Source organism: Oenanthe melanoleuca, chromosome 3 (genome assembly GCF_029582105.1).
Source record: "Oenanthe melanoleuca isolate GR-GAL-2019-014 chromosome 3, OMel1.0, whole genome shotgun sequence".
Taxonomy (NCBI): Eukaryota; Metazoa; Chordata; class Aves; order Passeriformes; family Muscicapidae; genus Oenanthe; species Oenanthe melanoleuca.
In genome coordinates, this window is record NC_079336.1 from 88816608 (window position 1) to 88834051 (window position 17444).

Consider the following 17444-nt stretch of genomic DNA (forward strand, 5'->3'; position numbering starts at 1 on the left):
AAGAGTAATTCCCACTGAAGTTGTTTGCAAAGGTACGCCCTGATCGTAATTAAAGGACTAATGCCCTCTTAACAGTTTGAATCTTTTTGTGATGCATAAGGGAAAATCAAGAGTGGGATGAGCAAAACCTGGGAAAAAAATGCCAAAGTTCATTTTCACCAAAGCACACGTAGGCTTAAGAATAATAAATTAAATTCTATATTTGACTGTGGCTTCCTTTTCATCAGTAGAAAATTACAGAAGAAAAACCATGGTCACCATGGTCCTTTTTAAAATTTATCTCAGATTTTTAATCATATAACTATTGCTCCCATTTTTTCCCTGTAGTTGGTCATGCACAATCATTTGGTGAGACAGCTTTTTTTTTTCCTTCCCAAGCAGACATAATCAAGTGGTGACTTCACATTTTTTTCCCATTTAGGCGATCACCGGGAAAGGAAATAACCAGATGATACCTGAGCAAATACTGAATGCCAGAAATGGAGCAAATATTTCTCTCAGATGCTCTATCACAGTCCCATTCTCCCCCAGCTCTGTCACAATACTGTGAACAGAGGGAAGCACATACCTTGTTACCTCCTGCTGCAGTCGGGAAACACTGGGCACATAGAACATCACCCCAAAGAAAAGCAAAGGCTCATTGGCAAATTTGTCCAGCTGCTTCTTCAGAGGCTTTTCCAGTTCAACCCAGCGGTCTTGCTGGCTCTTGCTGAGAAACCAGAGGCCAAAGTAGTGAGTCTAGACAAAGAAACACAGGAGTGTCAGTTTACCTTTGCCAGCTAGATCACTCACACCATGTCACAAATGCAAGTAAGTACAGGTGGCATCGTGTACATTTCTCCATATGCAAAATCAGCATAATTTCTGTCCTTTTTTGTAGGACATTTTGAAGACAATGACAAATTAATATTGCAATATGCTTCACAGAGCACTATCTGCCTCCTACTATCTCTCCCAAATGCATACCAAAGAATTCTGCCTGTCATTGTGGCACAGGTGACATAAATGATTTACAGAAAGTGTCTGAGTCTTTGTTTCCTAAAGGGACATCTGTGCTTTGTGAACAGACAGCAAACACTAAGTCTGAATTAAAGTGCAAAGGCTTCACAAGACTTTGGATCAGGCCCACTGCACACAAAGGACAAGGACTCTTCCAACTAGAAAAAAAAAAGAATGCAAACCCACATGCATGTCAAAATATCTCTACCAATATCAGAACCATTTACCCAACACAGAATTGTTTACTCTTCTTATTTTTAATGCACTCACAAAGTTTTATGATGGACAAGTATACACTTAGAATGTGCACATCACACACAAGTTGTTTGTGTAGGCTCTACAGGAATACTCAGCTGTGTCCTGCCACATGGGACTGCTGGTGAATTAACACAGAGCAGTGCTCAGAACTGGAGCTACAAAGTGGCAATAAAGCAGCTGATGGAATAGCCAATCCATCAAGAAGGATTTTACTGAAAAGCACTTAAACATCAAGTACTGTGACTACAGATCTGAAGAAAAAGTGAAAAACATTGTAGCAGACAAATTGCAGATGTTTAAACTTTGGAAAATCCACCACGAACAGCTTGTTTCATGCTGGTAGGGATGTTTCAATAAAAATCATTGCACACACCATGACTTAGCACTCAACACAAGGACAAGTAATATAATACCAAAAATTTTAAATGTTTACAAATGGCAACAAACCAGCAGGGGAAACACTGCTCCAACTACTTTATAGCTGAGGGCATGCAAGAGACAATCATGCAAAACTCTGAATGGGAGCACAGGTGTACTTACTTTAGGGTCTCATTACACACATATTTTCAAGTTTGGACAACAGCCAGACTAGCATTTAACTAAGGTGATAACTAATTCAACTTGATTCCTCAATTAAGCCTGACAAACAGCTTGAGCACTGCTCAGTATGGTACAGTGAAGCAAACTTGTTCTTCTGTAGTATTTCTTCCTAGAAATTAAAGGTATCTTCAATAAACCAGTCAATCAATCAAAGGTACAAATAAAACACGAAGTCAGCATCTCCCATAGGATAAACTTCAAACAAAACTAATGTTTTGTTATCACATATGTTCCCTGATACATTTCTACTCTTCCTTTGTAGTCACCAGTGGATAAAAAAGTTCTTTCTGATGAGTTGACCATTAGATGAAAATAAGGGTGGGAGGGACAGTGGAGGCAGCAGAGAAAAGGAATTAATGTGAAGGCAGAAAAAAGCAGTGATTTTACCACCTCTTAAGGAAAACCCTTTAACACACTTGGAAATCACTACAGAGCAGCTCATCCTCAGCAAGAAACAGCATGGAGACGTGAAAACAGAGCTTCCATATTACTTGAAAAAGCAAACATTCACAGTGCCTGGAACCCAAATTAGAAGTGTGAAGGACTAGTAAAACATCTAGCAACAAAGAAGATTCAGACTCTGAAGTCTGAAAGAGTTATTCAAGGAATTAAGGTTTTGCAATTAAACAGCTGGAATGAGCTCAGTCCCTCCCCTTTGAGTAGGGGCTGGGAGACAGCACAAGCTTAGATTTTGTTATAGTAGAAATGCTCCTGGAGTACCAAATCCAGAAGAAATTCCAAGGAACAAGAGGTAAATGAAATACAGAGTTGAAGCTTCTAGATCACAGCAGCTACTGTGGAGCAAACACCACAGCACAAATTCTGCACAGCTAAAAGACAATTGTTTTCCTGGAAAGCAGCCTGGAGAGGATCAAGCTATTGCAGCTGGAGCACAGGAACTCATTTGAGAGCACAACTCATGCCACAAATACTTGCACTTTGGAGAAACAGCCCACACAGTTATTTGAACATCAGCTCATTATGGATTGGACTCAACAATCTTGAAGGTCTCTTCCAACCTAGAGATTCTGTGACTCCCTGTTGCCAGCAACTTCTTGAAAATGTAATGTGTTTTTAAAGAACCCACAGTGGAGGACTTGTGTGGCCACTACTGTGCATGCCTGAAGAGCTCCTTCCCCCTAGGAATATCAAAAAGGAATCTCCAAAAAGGAACAGAAAAACGTGGGACTGGAAACAGCTGGAACATCAAGTTCATCATCATGCTATGAGAAGGCAGTTGGCTCTCCAGAAGGTGAGTGATGCCATGCTCTCCAGTCCAAAAAGCACCCTAAAAAATAGCTGAGGTTATAAAAAACTGGGATCTCCTGTCTACAAGCAGCTGATTGATAACTAGGCTGATTGCAAAAGCTGGTCTGTTTGTCCATCTGCCCAAAGTGAACCACAGACTTCACTCAGATTTCCACAGAATCAATAACTACACCTACAGCTTCAGGCTCTGAAGTAACACATTACCCTCAAGATTTTAAAATTTCTCTGACATTCACATGACTTCATATGTGGTACAGGGAAATCAGTTTACACTCCTCCAGGAGCTGTGGTCCTCTGCTAAAGTAGCCACCAAGAACCAGAGCACCTAGGTGCCCTAATGAAAATGTGATTCTCAAAATATGGTGAGTCAGAACACTGGACATAAAAAAACTGCACAGGGAAATCTTAAAATGGGTGACATTATAGCTGCCAATTCAGAAGGCAACATATTTGTTTTGGACTTGGCCTTAGCTATCCTCCCAAGTCCAGAACTACCCCTGCCTTTATGTTGAGCCAAACAAGTAGAATTGTCAACCTCAGGAGATGACAGAAAATTACTAAACCAAGCCCTGCTCAGTGTTTGTTAAAGCATCTGGTTAAGCAGCCAACTAAATATTTATCCTTGAGAATGAGAAGGATTTCCAGCTTCTCCAGGCAAAAAGTATTAGGCCCTGCTCTCCCAGGGCACTCGAACAGAGGAGAAGGTGCCATTTACAGCAGCCAATTATTCATAGAAGGTCTTTTGTCCAAGCACTGCCTGAACCCCATTCTCAGCTTTGCTGGCAAGATGAGTCAAACCAAGCCACACTTGGAGGCAACCTGGCTGCAAAGCCCCAGGTTCCAGTTGTGCCCTAAAGGGGCACCAAAGCAAAGGTCAGAACAACAGCAAAAAGCCACCTCTGCACAGTGGACAGCATCTGCCTGTGGTGCTCAGCTCACCAACCTCCTGCTTTGGTTTGGGGATTACAGGATCACAGTGATGGACATACCACTGTGAAATTTAACTCACAAGAATAATTCTGGTTGGGAAGAACCTTCTTGCCCTCACCCACACTTACAATACATCAGAGCATACCAGTTTTAAACATTTTAGCATTCTAGAAAGTGAATTTAAAAGAACAAAAAGGAGAAGGAAACATGAAGAATCCCAACAGATTTGTATAGATTACTCTGCACATTCACTTAGTCTGGAAGTGGAATGGAAAATTGTCATTATATTGGGGAAAAAATCCTTTTTATAACCTGTGCACATACATACAAGATTATAAAATGACGTTTTTGACCTTGTCTTTCCCTTCCTCTCCTTCCCTCTTCTCATCTTTACCTTTTACATAATGCTGGACTAAGAGCTCATTTTATTGGAACCGGTAACTGTTCAAGTAGAAGACCTGATGCTTTGTCAAGAGATTTGCTGAAAAGGATAAAACCAGATTTTACAGTAGTTACATGGCTCCACTTTCTACTGACCTATTCCTGAACCCTGAGTCAGTCAGGCAGGGAGTTGCATTCCCCAGAGATCAAATAGAAATATGCATAATCCATTAGATACTGTTTCTCAGTCATGTGTGGTATGATCGACAGTCCCTCACAACAAGGCATAATCTCAAAGAGTTTTGCTTTTTAGCAGGAAGGGTTTGACAGTTTTTTGTTTATTTCTAAGAAATTGGATTGAGTGAGACGTGGATGCATTCCTAACTTGAAGGTAAAAGTTGTGGTACAGCTGGGATTTATTTGAGCATAAGACCAAACTGAGGTAATACCTGAGGCTGCATGAAGGAGACAAACAGTTTTGTTAGCATGGGATTTAATGAAGGTTGCCTTACTTGAACATCACAGTTTGCAAATCAGGTTTTCTAAGAAAAGGCATATGCCAGCTGCAGTTTTTGCTGCATTCAGGGAATTTTAAAAGTCTCTCTCTGATATGAATGCTTGCAAGGATTTTTGCCTCAGTATACTTAACACGCTTCTCAGCTATCCAGTTGCACAAATCTTGTAGAAATTTCAGCTTTGTGAAAGTATTTTTGACCTTTCTGTAGAACTTATCTGGACAGTGAGTTCAAAAACTATGGCAAAGCTAAAGAAGAAAGTGGACAGTCACCAAACTACTTCATTATCCTTACAAACAGTGGCAGGAAGACTACAGGGACAGAAGAAGAATTGAATTTGGGGTCTGAAAGAAAGAACAGTACCAGGCACCTCCAAGCTTGCTAGCTCCAATTGTTCCTCATCCAAGGAGCAAAGGAGGATACATAGGGACCCTCTCAGAGTTAAAAGAGGTAGGTAATTCTCTCCTAAAAAAAAACCAAAAACACCCACTTCTGTCAAAAAAAATGCTGTACTGCTGAAATCTGAACTTTACAAAACCAGTTCGACATTGCCAAAACCTTCCTTAGAAAAAAAAAGCAGGAGGGTGATGAAAGAAGGGGAATGCGTTCCAACAACATCAAAGCATTCTCTTCTATGTTGTTAAAATATTTTTTTATCTTGAAACACAAACTTTTTGTGCTGACATATTTCTTTTTGGATGACAGAAATAATTTTGAAAATTAAAAAATCCAAAGCAAGAGAAAACCCCCATAGAAATGAACACTGACCAAAACAGCTTCCTTTGCTTCTCTACTGTCCAATTTAATTTCTCTGGAAAATTTGCAACTTCAGGCTTTGTTCTGAAGTGGAACAAAACACGTTCTGAAATCACAAAATGCTTTGTGGAAAAGAACACTAACCCCCTGACAGAGCTATTGTTTGCAAATGCAGGTGGACCTCCAGAGAGAGCCAGAAGGACCAGACTTCTGCTGCACCAACTAGATAAGCTCACAAGGAACATGAGGAGAATCACTTCTTTCATTTCACTGCTTTCTGCACTGGAAGGAAAGGGAGAAGTTAGGTTCTTCCCTAAGGGCACCCTAGGGCATCACCAACAGAAAGATGAAAAGAAGGGAAAAATTATTTATTAATGAATCTTCATCTCTGTAAGTAAAGGGGAGGGGAGATGATTCTGTAAAAATTCATATTAAAAAACAAAACAAAAAAAAAAAAACCCCACCCAAGAGTGAAAAACACAGTACAATGTTCCCTCTCCCTGTTCCGCCTACACATTCTCCAGCCTATTCTGGACACACTCATAGAGCGAGATTCTTCTCCCATTCTTCATCATTATAAAAGAAAAAAAAAAAAAAAAGTAATAAAAAATATGGTTTTTTTAGTTTTCAGATATTGTAGGTATTTGTATGCTACCTTCCAGCTGCCTCCACTACCATGGGCCAACTGCATAAGACATTGCAAGATTTTTAATTTCCCAGTTGTGCGTAGAGAATGATGATAACACAGTGACTTCCAGGGAATGGGTTTTCACTTACGATTTGCAAAAGTCTAGAAGGACATAGGAAACACACAGGGAGCCCACAGAAGGTAAGAAAGTCAGTCAGTTCATTTGTGCCATGCACATTGAAGAGCTATTTCCATAAAGGATTCAGCACTTAAACACTAAAGTCTACAGCAAGGAAAAGAAAGAATTTCAGTCTTGAATAAAGACTGATTTCTTCAACTTTTCCAGAAGCGCTGAGAATGTAAAAGAAGCCTTTCAGGATTTCAGATGTGAAACATTAAACAAAACAAATGGAAGAGAAAGCCCACCTTCCTCCCATTGTTACTGGTAGAACACAACTGTCAGTTGCTACTGTTGCCTGCTTCAGTTTTATAGGAACAGGACTATTTCTATAAAGGAGGATGTTTAAAAGCCGGGATTCTCCTTCCCACTTGCACTACTCAGCCACCAGCGCCGGTGAAACCAGGGTTACATTCAGAGAAAAATTACTGTAACTTGTCCAGCTCGGAAAAGTAACACTCACGGTTTCTAAGGAAGGAAACTCCGTGCTACAAAGGGGCACCAATGGCATGAGGGACGCGCACAGCCAGCCCTGAGCGCCGCCCTGCCTCAGTTTCCACGCAATCAGAGCCTGCCTGTCCAAGCTCCAGCTCTGCTCAGGTCTGGCCAGCCCCGAGGACAGCCCGGCTCAGACACAGAGCCCGAGCCCGAGCCGAGCCCGGCTGTGGGCGGCCGACGGCCCTTCCCGCCTCACCTCGCGCAGCTCCAGGCGCTGGGCCACGGCCTCCAGGCACTCCTGGCCCGTGCTCTCCACGGACAGCGTGCACTCGATCACGTTGCTGTCCAGCAGGCGGATCCTGGTCACGAAGCAGTTCTTGCTGAGCACGTTGTAGCGCCGGGTGCGCCGCAGCTTGAGCCCGAAAGGCATGGCTGGAGGGCGGCGGGGCTGCCGGCCCGGCCCCGGCTCTGCCCGCAGCGCTCAGCACGCCCGGCCGCCCGCTCTCCTCCAGAAACAAGGGTGGCTGGCCATTCCAAGGGGCTCCTGCAAAACACACACGAGTAAGCGGACTCCAGTTCCACTGGGGTGTGAAACAAGGTGTTCCTGAAGTTCAGCGGGAAAAAAAAAAAAAAAAAAAAAGTTAGAGTCACATTTAAAAGCATCAAATAAACACCTCCACGCACAGGATTGCCAGGCACTTACTACATATCCCAAATGAATGCCTTATACAACGAATCTTCCAAAATAGTGATTTGGCGCTGAATTTAAAGCACGGATTTAATTGCAAAGCCGTTCTTTGAGAGGCTCAGCACAAACAGCAACTCCACAGGGCACTCATCCAGAGGTGCTAACTCTCCCACCATTACCCCCACCACAGGGGTCTATAACATAATCTTCGAGTCTTCATGCCCTCGGGCCAGCTTTGAAAACTAGTTTAAAAAACTAAGGAATAGAGGCATTGAAAAGAGGTGCGATCTTGAAAGAAGAAAGGCTGGCTGCAGTCCGCAGGAAATGCAGGCGCTCAGCACCTCCGAAAAAAAATCAAACCTAAAATATGCATGTGAAAAGCAAGAAGCATCCGAGCCATTTCAGAAGAGCCTCCTCTGAGGCAGCCCCTCGCATTTTGCCGGCTTCCAGCTCCAAAGCAATCCTGCATTTCACCCTTCCAGGTGGAATGAGTGACGGCAGGAGCGCGGCTGCCAGAGAACACATATTCTAGATATTGTTTCTAACTAGAACTCCCAAAATCAATCAGGGATATATGCAACTGCTGAGCCAAAACACAAAGTAGACAGAAGAATTAGAGATGCACAGGTGATGACATTTAAGAAGCTATGATCCTCACCTGCAAGAACAACTCATTCTAAAGCGAAACAAACAAAAAAAAAAAAGTTTAGTTAAGAGCAGGTTCAAGCTAAAACAAAGTGTTTGCACTGACATAACCAGCTCTAAAATGCCACTTTCCATGTGGTGAGAGGAATGAAGCAAATTACTATCAGGTCTTCCTGGTGTTGTTCGAATGTTCTGGAGCAAAATGTAGAGGAACACTAATGGTGGCATTTAAGAGTCCATTTCTCTTAACCAATAGTTTTGCAATAGATCTCATTTCCTCACATCTTAAGAGAATCAAGGGAAGGCACTGCCAGCAGAGTATGCATCATTTGAATGCATCAGCTGAGTGTGACATTTCAAACAGATAGTACATTGCCCACACATATCCCTTGGCACACAACTGCATGAATCAGTTATTTTCACTTTTAATTGAATTAGTTGCTATGGAAATTATTAAAAGCTGCCTGATTGACTACAGTGGTCATCATTACACTAGTAAAATAACTATCACATTTTTACAAAGTGTATTTTCCAAAGCCAGTATAACTTGACTTTTTTAGGGAGTTAAAGCAACACAAATAAAACAAATAAAAAAAGCCCCACACAAAAAGAAAACCACTGGTTAGGTGTGTGACTAGCCTAGTAGTCTATCAGCATCACCTGAGAAAAGCCTAGAGACTGAGAAGGAGCACTGCTACCTGACTGAAATGCAAACAAACCTATCAAATTAGCTGCTGTGGTTTAAACTCCCATTTTTAGCTTTCATGGGTGCAGACATCATGTATTACTTTCACATAATTGCATGAGAGCTGTTATACCTTGCATCGCTCAAACATCAGAAGCCATCAAAGACATATAAATACATCCTCACAACAATCTGGTGAGTCAGGGACACGTTACCCAAGACTCACAGAAAAGGAATTGAAACAAACAAACATTCACCAGCTTGTCCAACACTGCTCAGAATGGCTGCAGACCTTGTACTGAGCAATGCAGGACAGGCTGCTGCTTTAACCCCTGGCCAACGACTCACCAATTGCCTTGCTGACCAACCTATCTGAAACTACTGCCTGAATCTGAAAAGTGGGAAGAATGAAAGGAAATTACAGAGAGGGAAGGGTGTAGAAGACTACATCTTATCCAGAAGAGAATTTTTGCTCAGTCTCTGGCTTCACAGATTATTTTAAGTTGGACACATGGAGAGTTCTAGCTAGCCAATTCAATTTCAAAAGAGACTTTTATCTTTCATTACTGTTAGTTGCACACATTTCATTGCAGAGCAAGGAAACTGTACAGTAATTGTACAGTTAGCAGTAGCCTGAGGATGTTAGTTAAAGTGTTTGGCCTTGCTGTCCAGGTACAGCTACAGCTGCACAAGCCATCCCAGAAGGTGTGTGTGCAAACATGCTATTCTGGAATGAACCCAGCAGCTCCTGTATATCAGAAATGTTTACATGGATTGGACATTAATTGCTCTAAGTTGTATCATACACTCAGGAAAACAAGGCCAGTATTTCCCCTGCTTTTCAAAGGCAGTAAAAGAACAGGAATTCTTCCTTAATTCTACTGAAGACAATTAGCCAGCACCTTTTCTCAAGGTGCAGATGCTCAAATGAGTTAATGGATGCACTTTGTGTAATATGGACTGGGTTACATTTTCATTTAACTTAAATGAATGAATGCCCAATGACATCTCTCTCACATGAAAGGTCACACTTAAACTAGCTTCCAGTTAAAGAATTAAATGGGATGGCAAGGCTGGAAACATTTAAAAACAGCTCAGATTGACCCAGCTTGTAAAAACTAATAATTCTCAAATCAATGCAAGTGTCAGTTTTCTGTTTGCACATATTCTGGATGTCTGACCAACTTCTCACTGGGTTTTCTGTTAAAGTTACTAAGGAAGATCTCAAAGACCAGTCACTTACAGGCAACAAAAGGTAAACTAGGTTCTTCAATGTTTGCATCACCCTAAAAGCATCAGGAGCATTCATTTTACTCATGGTTATTTTGTAGATGACTGAAAAAAAGAGACAGACAGAAATGTTTTGGTCTTTGAAATGAAGGAACTCCTTTCCCCATTTAAAGGTTTCCTGGGAAGCAATGTCCCTAACAAAGTCATCCCAGCTGTGCAGGCATTCACAACACTCCCCTCCCCAAACTCACACTTCCACTTAAAACAAAACCAAACCAGTGAAACTAATGCAAGCCCAAAAACAGCTTATCAGATAACCATGAACTTGTTCTAATGTTAACAAAGGATTTCTATTAAGAGCTTTTCAGATGTGAAAGGGAGACACATAATTTTTTAAACTGACATTTTCTATCAAGAATTTATTTTTATACTGGGCTCCTTTGGGACTTTTTTCTTTTTTGTGTATCAATTGCTCTTTGCAAATTAAGCTCATTCTAAGAAGTATGCTGAATTAAACAAGGTTCTTAGAGCATAAGCTTTGGAATTTAAACATACTGCTAAGTGGAAATTCCTTATGCTTAAAGTACATACTCTGTAGGCCTCCAAAACACACAAAAAACCTTAAAGTCCTTCAACCATTTCTCAGAAAACAGTTACTAAAAAAAAAAAAAAAAAGTAGTATTTTAGATGCAGTTTCATCAGTACAAAGAGATACAATGTCTTTGTGGATTCTTGGTAAAATTTTATATTCCTCTACTTCATCAGACCAAGAAAAAACAGAACAAGATAGTTCCTTTGCTATCACAGACATTGGAACCAGACTTTTTACAGTATTTACTTGAAAAAGCCATATGGATAAAGTCAATTGCTATGGAATGGTGATGAGCAAAAATGGGAAAACAGAATAAAGAACGAAAACAAATTTCAAATTTGACACAGAATAAAACTAAATCTTTAATCCATGACCTCATGCCAAGCACAAGTTCTCCTAAGAGCCTTCACTAGCAAACAGCTTAAAGAAAACCATGTACACCTCAGCTCAAGACACTCTTACCTGTCTCTTTTCCTATGTGTGACTGAAGAGAAAAATCTCCATTTGCCTTACCAGCACACTGTCTGTACAAAAGCAGAGGTATGGATCTCTCCAACAGCATTTGATTCCTCCACAGCACCACTGCATCTTGCAAGGGGGGACAGAAGGAGTCCTTGACCATTCTTCTCTGTATAGAATGGGTTTCAAGAGGTACCATTTCCCCACTGCTCAGTCATAGAATACTGCTGATCATGTACCAAAAGGTAGGGGGAGGGGGGGAAAAAAGGCATAAATCATACAACCAAGAATATCTTGAAAGCACCATGCTGGGGACCAAGCAAACATCTTCAGGATGACAGAGCTATAATGGTTTAGGGAGGGAAAGGCTGATCCATTAGTGCTACCTATTAGTGACATTAGCAACTACCCTTCTTCACTGGTCAATCCTGCATGAAGAACTAGGTCAGATTCACACTGTGATACAGCATAGAATTGCTTCTGATTTTTAAGAAAACTTTGTTAGTTTCTGCATAGAATAGAAACTCTCCCTATGATTTTAAGTTAACCTGATGCAGATAAAAATTTGTGGCTTTCCAAATCAGTAATTTTTGGGGTGTTTTTTTTGTTTTTATTTGTTTACTTTTAAGGAGACATTACCGTGAAACCAGGTCAAACACCACTACTACACAAAAAGCAAATGAAGTAATATTTGATGTGTTTTTCCAAACCTAAAACCAAAAGAAGGCAAAAATAATAAAAAAAAAAAATTCTTCCTTAGTTCTCCCAAAGTCAGCTGGGACTGGCAAGATTTTTGTTTGTTAGTAATTTTGAAAGACAGACTGAAGGATCAAGGGAAGCTGAGCTGCTTGTGTTTCATGAGGAAGAAGACATATGACAGAAAAGGGCACTGCTCCAGTCACTGGGCATTCTTTCACTTTCTTAAATTTATCTGAAGGCCAGAAGTGAAGAAAAGCTGATAAATAATTAAGGCAAATATAACTCTCAGGACATTTCCAAGTACGTGACTCTCTCCTCTATTACAGACAACAGGTACAGACTGTACTGCATCCAAAGAGCATAAAAAAAGAAAAAATATCATCTGATATGAAATGCACTTAAAGCAGAACGCTTCCCTTCACTTCATCTGCTCTTGTACGTAATTTCTGGAACTCCAGGAAGAGAGCAATTATGTCAAACTGCAGCCTGTATTTACCAACAGTGCCTGGCAGCCCTCCAGCATTCCTGGCACTGCAGGAGCAGCAGCACACCTAAGGGAAGTATGTAACCCTGGGCTGGGCACAGACCGCAGCATGGCACGGCATGCAAGAGGAGTGTGTGCTGGCCTGCAGCTGTAGGGAAGAGCAAAAATAGCAGCAGTGCATGGGAGACAGGTCTGACACAATCCACCTCCATCTAGCTGAGCTGTGTCTAGAGGAGGAGATCTCTCTCCCTGTCAAACAGCTTTCTCTCCCCTGAGTGCTCTCATGGCAGAGTTTCATGCAGGTAGAGCACAGCAAGGAACATTTCTGTGCTGTGGAAGTCCCATAAAGCCTTTCAGGAGTCAAATTCATCTCTGGGCAGATAAAAGGGAGTTTTAACCTTTACATAATAAAAAGCCTTCTGCTGCAAGGCCACTGTCTTCAGCTACTTGTTTATACAGTCCCTGGTGAGACATAGGCATCATCCTCAGGCATTTAAATCTCCTTAAAAATTCTTGCAGGCAGGAATTTAAATATTTTCCTAATCCAAACAGTAATAAAACTATTAACTCTCACCTCTACATTCTGGAAAGGGAGTCAAATGACAACATAATTCAATTTTTATATCTAATATTCTCTACAGAACTTCTAAGAGTCCATAAGCATCTAGAGATCCCACAGGTGTGTGCACGAACAGATGCCAAGGCTTCTCTAAGACACCGAACTCAGAAGACAACTGCTACTGTTACTACAATTGCTGTGAGTCACCAGACAACAATACCCAGCGGCCAAAGATCAAAAAACTATCTTTGTTAGCATTTCTACTTTCCCAATCCAAACACAGCTTTCCCTTTCCAGGAAAACTTGTGTTCTCCATCAGATCCACCTCTGCTGTAACAGATCTTTTTTGACCTAAGTTGTTGTGTGTTTTCACTGTATCCAATTTGGGTCAGCTTCTGGTTTCAGTAGTCCAGATAAAACATCTAGAGAGGTTTAAATAAAGTCAAAATAATAACTTCAACTCAAACCAGTTAGAATTCTTCCTTCCTCTCCTTTGTGGCAGTACCCAAGAGAGCACATATTCAATAATTCTGAAGCACATGGAGATTAGTACATGCACCACTTGTTATTCCTCCCTTGTCTCCCCTGAAAGTACCACACTTTCAGTGTAAACACATCTTTTTTGTGCATCCATAGAACCACACAGTTTTGTGGGTACAAATCTGTCAGGCAGCACCTTGTCTTCTATGACAAGGTCCACAGGTACCCAGTACTTTTATAGATTCTAGTTAGTCTAGTTAGTCTTTGTGTCCAAAAAAGTTTCCATTGCAGACAAGATGTGAACTTCCCAAACTGCAAATTAGCACCTTATCCGTTATTTTCTTACTAATCATTCTAGAATACCCACAGCAATTCAACAGGCCTTTCTAAGGCAACTACTGATGGAGGGCTCTCTTTGAGGTAGTCTAAGCATTCAAGTTAGAAGTAACATCTGCATGAAGTGACATACCTACCTGCCTTGCATTGCCATTGTGATCAGTTTTAATCCACATCATATCAGTAATGAAGGCAGAGTTACCACTCCCCTTGTAGAACTTCACGTTCTAAAGTTTAAAAAATAATAATAAAAAAAAAAAAAAAACAACCTACCAAATCAAAATGCCTGACTCCAGCACTTTTCCCCTCCAAATAGGAAATGCTGCCTGACCATGCCAGGTGGCTGCAGCAGCTCCACCCCTGTGTCATGGCAGGGTTTAGGTCTGCAGGGTACAGCAGTTAACCATTTACAACCCTCTCACACCTTGGCTGTTATTGCAAGACCTCAAATTAGACACAGCCAAGAGCCTGGATGGCACCCATCCAAGGATGCAGTTTTGTACCTGAGGCAATCTCATTTAAGAGCTCACTTCTGCCAGGAATGGAGAGAGGTCCTGATCTCTTCTCCCTCCCTTAATTCCAGAGCACATTACAACTTGTCTTGTGCCAACTCTGAAAATCTGCTGGAACCTCCTCCTTGTTTAGCCACTTCACCTCCCTAACTTAGTAAGAGAATATGATCTACCCCTTTTCAGCCTGGGTAGTGAGTTTAGATAGATCACAGCAGAGCCCAGAGTGAGTAGCCCATTTACTCAGAGGGAAGAAAAGAACCACTCAGCACAGAAAAGGAGAAATAAGAGCAATTCTTCTTAACTGACCGCAGTTGGTCAGGTCTGGAGAGCAGTTTGTGAAATCACAGGCCAGGGAAGGCTCCTGGTCTCAGGAAACAAAGGAACTCCCCAGAACACACCCCCATTATTCCTGTATTACAAAGCTATGTCAGAACCAAAACTGTTTTTATCTGAAATACCCAGTTGGTTCAAATTGCACTATTTTTTTTTTGTTCCCCCCCCCACCAGTACATCATTCTGTAATTGAATGTCTATAAGAGGAGTTAATATTGCAACATCCCTATGTTTATGTTTTCTGCATGGGATAAGCCATTCAGAAGAGGAGAAGAAAGACCAAGACAAGCATTCTGGTATTTTGGCACATCTTTCTTTCAGAACTGGAACAACAACTGATGACTAAGTGCCACCCTTCAGAAAAGGCACCAGGTCCTGCAGCCTAAATTTTCACTGAATCAAAGATCAGAAAAGCCTAACCATTATTGTAATGGTCAATTTAAAATCCATTTTAATCAAGTGACTTAAAATGCCTGAGAATATTTGACAGGATTTTGTCCCTGTTTTACCCTACTGACTACAATCATAGTATTGGTTCCATTTAGTTTTCCCCTAGTTAGTTAGCTTTTTAAAGGTTTTCAACTCCTTTGACTTGCTAGAGCTACAGTGATTTTTAGGAGGCTACATTTCCTGCTAAATGTGATTGATGGGCATGCAAAAACATTATAAAAACAGTGAATGATACGCTTAGTAAAATCCACAGAAAAACTTCTTACAGCATGTTTCATTATTCTCTCATGTTACAAAGAAAGACATTAGTAAAACTAAGAAGTTCTAAACACAGGATAACATGAAGAGCAGAATCAATAGCTCCAACAGATCCAAGGATTAGATAGGGGTAAAATTATATACCCCAGAGCATTCTCACTAGTTAAACATCCACCAGCACACACTGGTGCCAGTTGGTGTACTAGTTTAAATAATGCAATAAAAACTTCATTAAAAAGAAAGACAAAAAAGTTCAAACATCATCTATCCTGCTTTAATGAAAAAATACCTATCCTCAAGAGGTGGCTGCAATTTCACTTCTGTACTGGGATTTTGCAATGGAGCAGTTACAAGGGAGCACTTGGAGCTTAGGAAGCAAATAACCACTGCTCATGAGACTGAAAGATCAGCTCATTACACAGATCTGGTGTCAGATGGAGACTGGAAGCTGCCTATCTGGACTCACACAATGCTGCTCTCAGCTGAGATCCTGCTGGGAAGGTGTGTTACTGCAGCAAAATATAGTCCTATGTGTTTAATCAAGGTGTGATATGTCTGCTCCTGCCTTTCTTCTGATTTTATAATGGTTGATGCACGTGAATTTTTACAATTTCTGCTTAGTGGTAATGCTTGTGTACCCTCTTCTCCATTTTATATATATATATATCTAACTATATATGGAAGATTGTAAAGTCTTTCAAATAAACAGAAACTGGGAAAACCTGGGTTATAACTACAGATTTCCAAAATGTATTACATTACCTCCAGCTCTTGCAAAAGTCAAAAAGGTATTTGTTTCGCAGAAGGAAGTTGCAACACGTGGATACCTTGCCCCACAAGGAAAGAAAATGTTTTCTTAATATGTACAATTGGGGGAGAGGGGAAAGATCAACAAGAAACACTGAATTTGGAACATCTCAAACGTTAACAATGTGGTGGCCACTCTAAACTGCCAACCTGCCCTTCTCCTTACAGGAACAAAACCCAGTCCAAAATCCAAGTCAAGCAAGACCCATGCCTGCAGACTTGCAGTAAGAATAAAACTTAGTTCGGTTTCTTGAAGTTTAGAACAATCCTGGAGAGGCTCAATTAGTCCCATTCACCTATTAGGTAATGAACAGAGATAATGCAATGGAGGAAAAGTGGCTGCAGGTAAACAGTGAGAGCCAAGTGTGATAGAATGAAGAAAAAAGAGAAGAGGGGGAGAGAGAGAAGAAAAACAAAGTTAAAAAAGCATGCACACTGTCAATCCCAAACCACAACCAGGCACATTTAGTTACACAAGTAGATACTTCACACAAGATCATAACATGAACTTTTGAACTTGCACGGAAAAAAGCTTCTCCACCACTTAATGCATTAAAACATCAATGCTCCAAAATGCTGAAAAAATTCCTTCAAGTTGTATCAAAGGAGGATTATATCATGGGCACATGCATGAAGAAAGCAAATCTGTTATCTTTACTGAATATAGGCCTTGATGTAAATCACACAGCCCCAGCCTGTGAATAACTGCATTTGTTTCGACAGCAAAACACCTCATCTGAAACACAGAATAGCTGCGGAAATGAGCTAATGGCACTTTTCTTTCTGTATTAAAGGATTATTTTCCAGTGCCCACTGTGTGGGCTTAAACAGTAGACTGAAACAGTCAAAATACTTAGAAGTAAGATTTATGGCTAGAAAGGGGGAGGCTGGGGGGAACCTTCTTTGAAGTGACTGACTTCTTTGACCGGTGTCTCAGAATTACAAGGCTACAAAAGAGCCCCTCTCTGTGAGCCCCCTGCATTCTTCCTTCATCTCTGTGGCAGATCATATCAATAAACAAGATTTGAAAACAATTACCTGGAAATCACAGTGCTGGATAGCACAGAGTAACTGAGATATTATGGCAAATGTCTTTTTATTTTCTAATTCTGATTTTTAACAGAAAAACTCTTCTACCTCAAACACTGCTTCAGGCATCAACATTTATCCTTCAGCACTACAATACTTTTCAAAAGGTTTCAAATGAGCTTGAGAGAAAAATCAGGAGTTCAACCTTCCACTGTATTCCAAAAAGTCTTGCTAATTACATTGAGA

General features: G+C 40.8%; 1 protein-coding gene across 1 annotated transcript in view; it reads right to left on the reverse strand.

Annotated features, from left to right (window-relative positions):
• PTPN14 (protein tyrosine phosphatase non-receptor type 14) overlaps positions 1 to 17444 on the reverse strand; it is a 110592-nt gene that overhangs the window by 64100 nt on the left and 29048 nt on the right. The window contains exons 2-3 of the mRNA XM_056487123.1: positions 7209 to 7496; positions 569 to 738 (exon numbers count right to left, since the gene is read on the reverse strand). Of these exons, the coding sequence (XP_056343098.1) occupies positions 569 to 738; positions 7209 to 7382 (344 nt within the window). The 5' untranslated portion in view covers positions 7383 to 7496. The remainder of the gene's footprint in view (positions 1 to 568; positions 739 to 7208; positions 7497 to 17444) is intronic.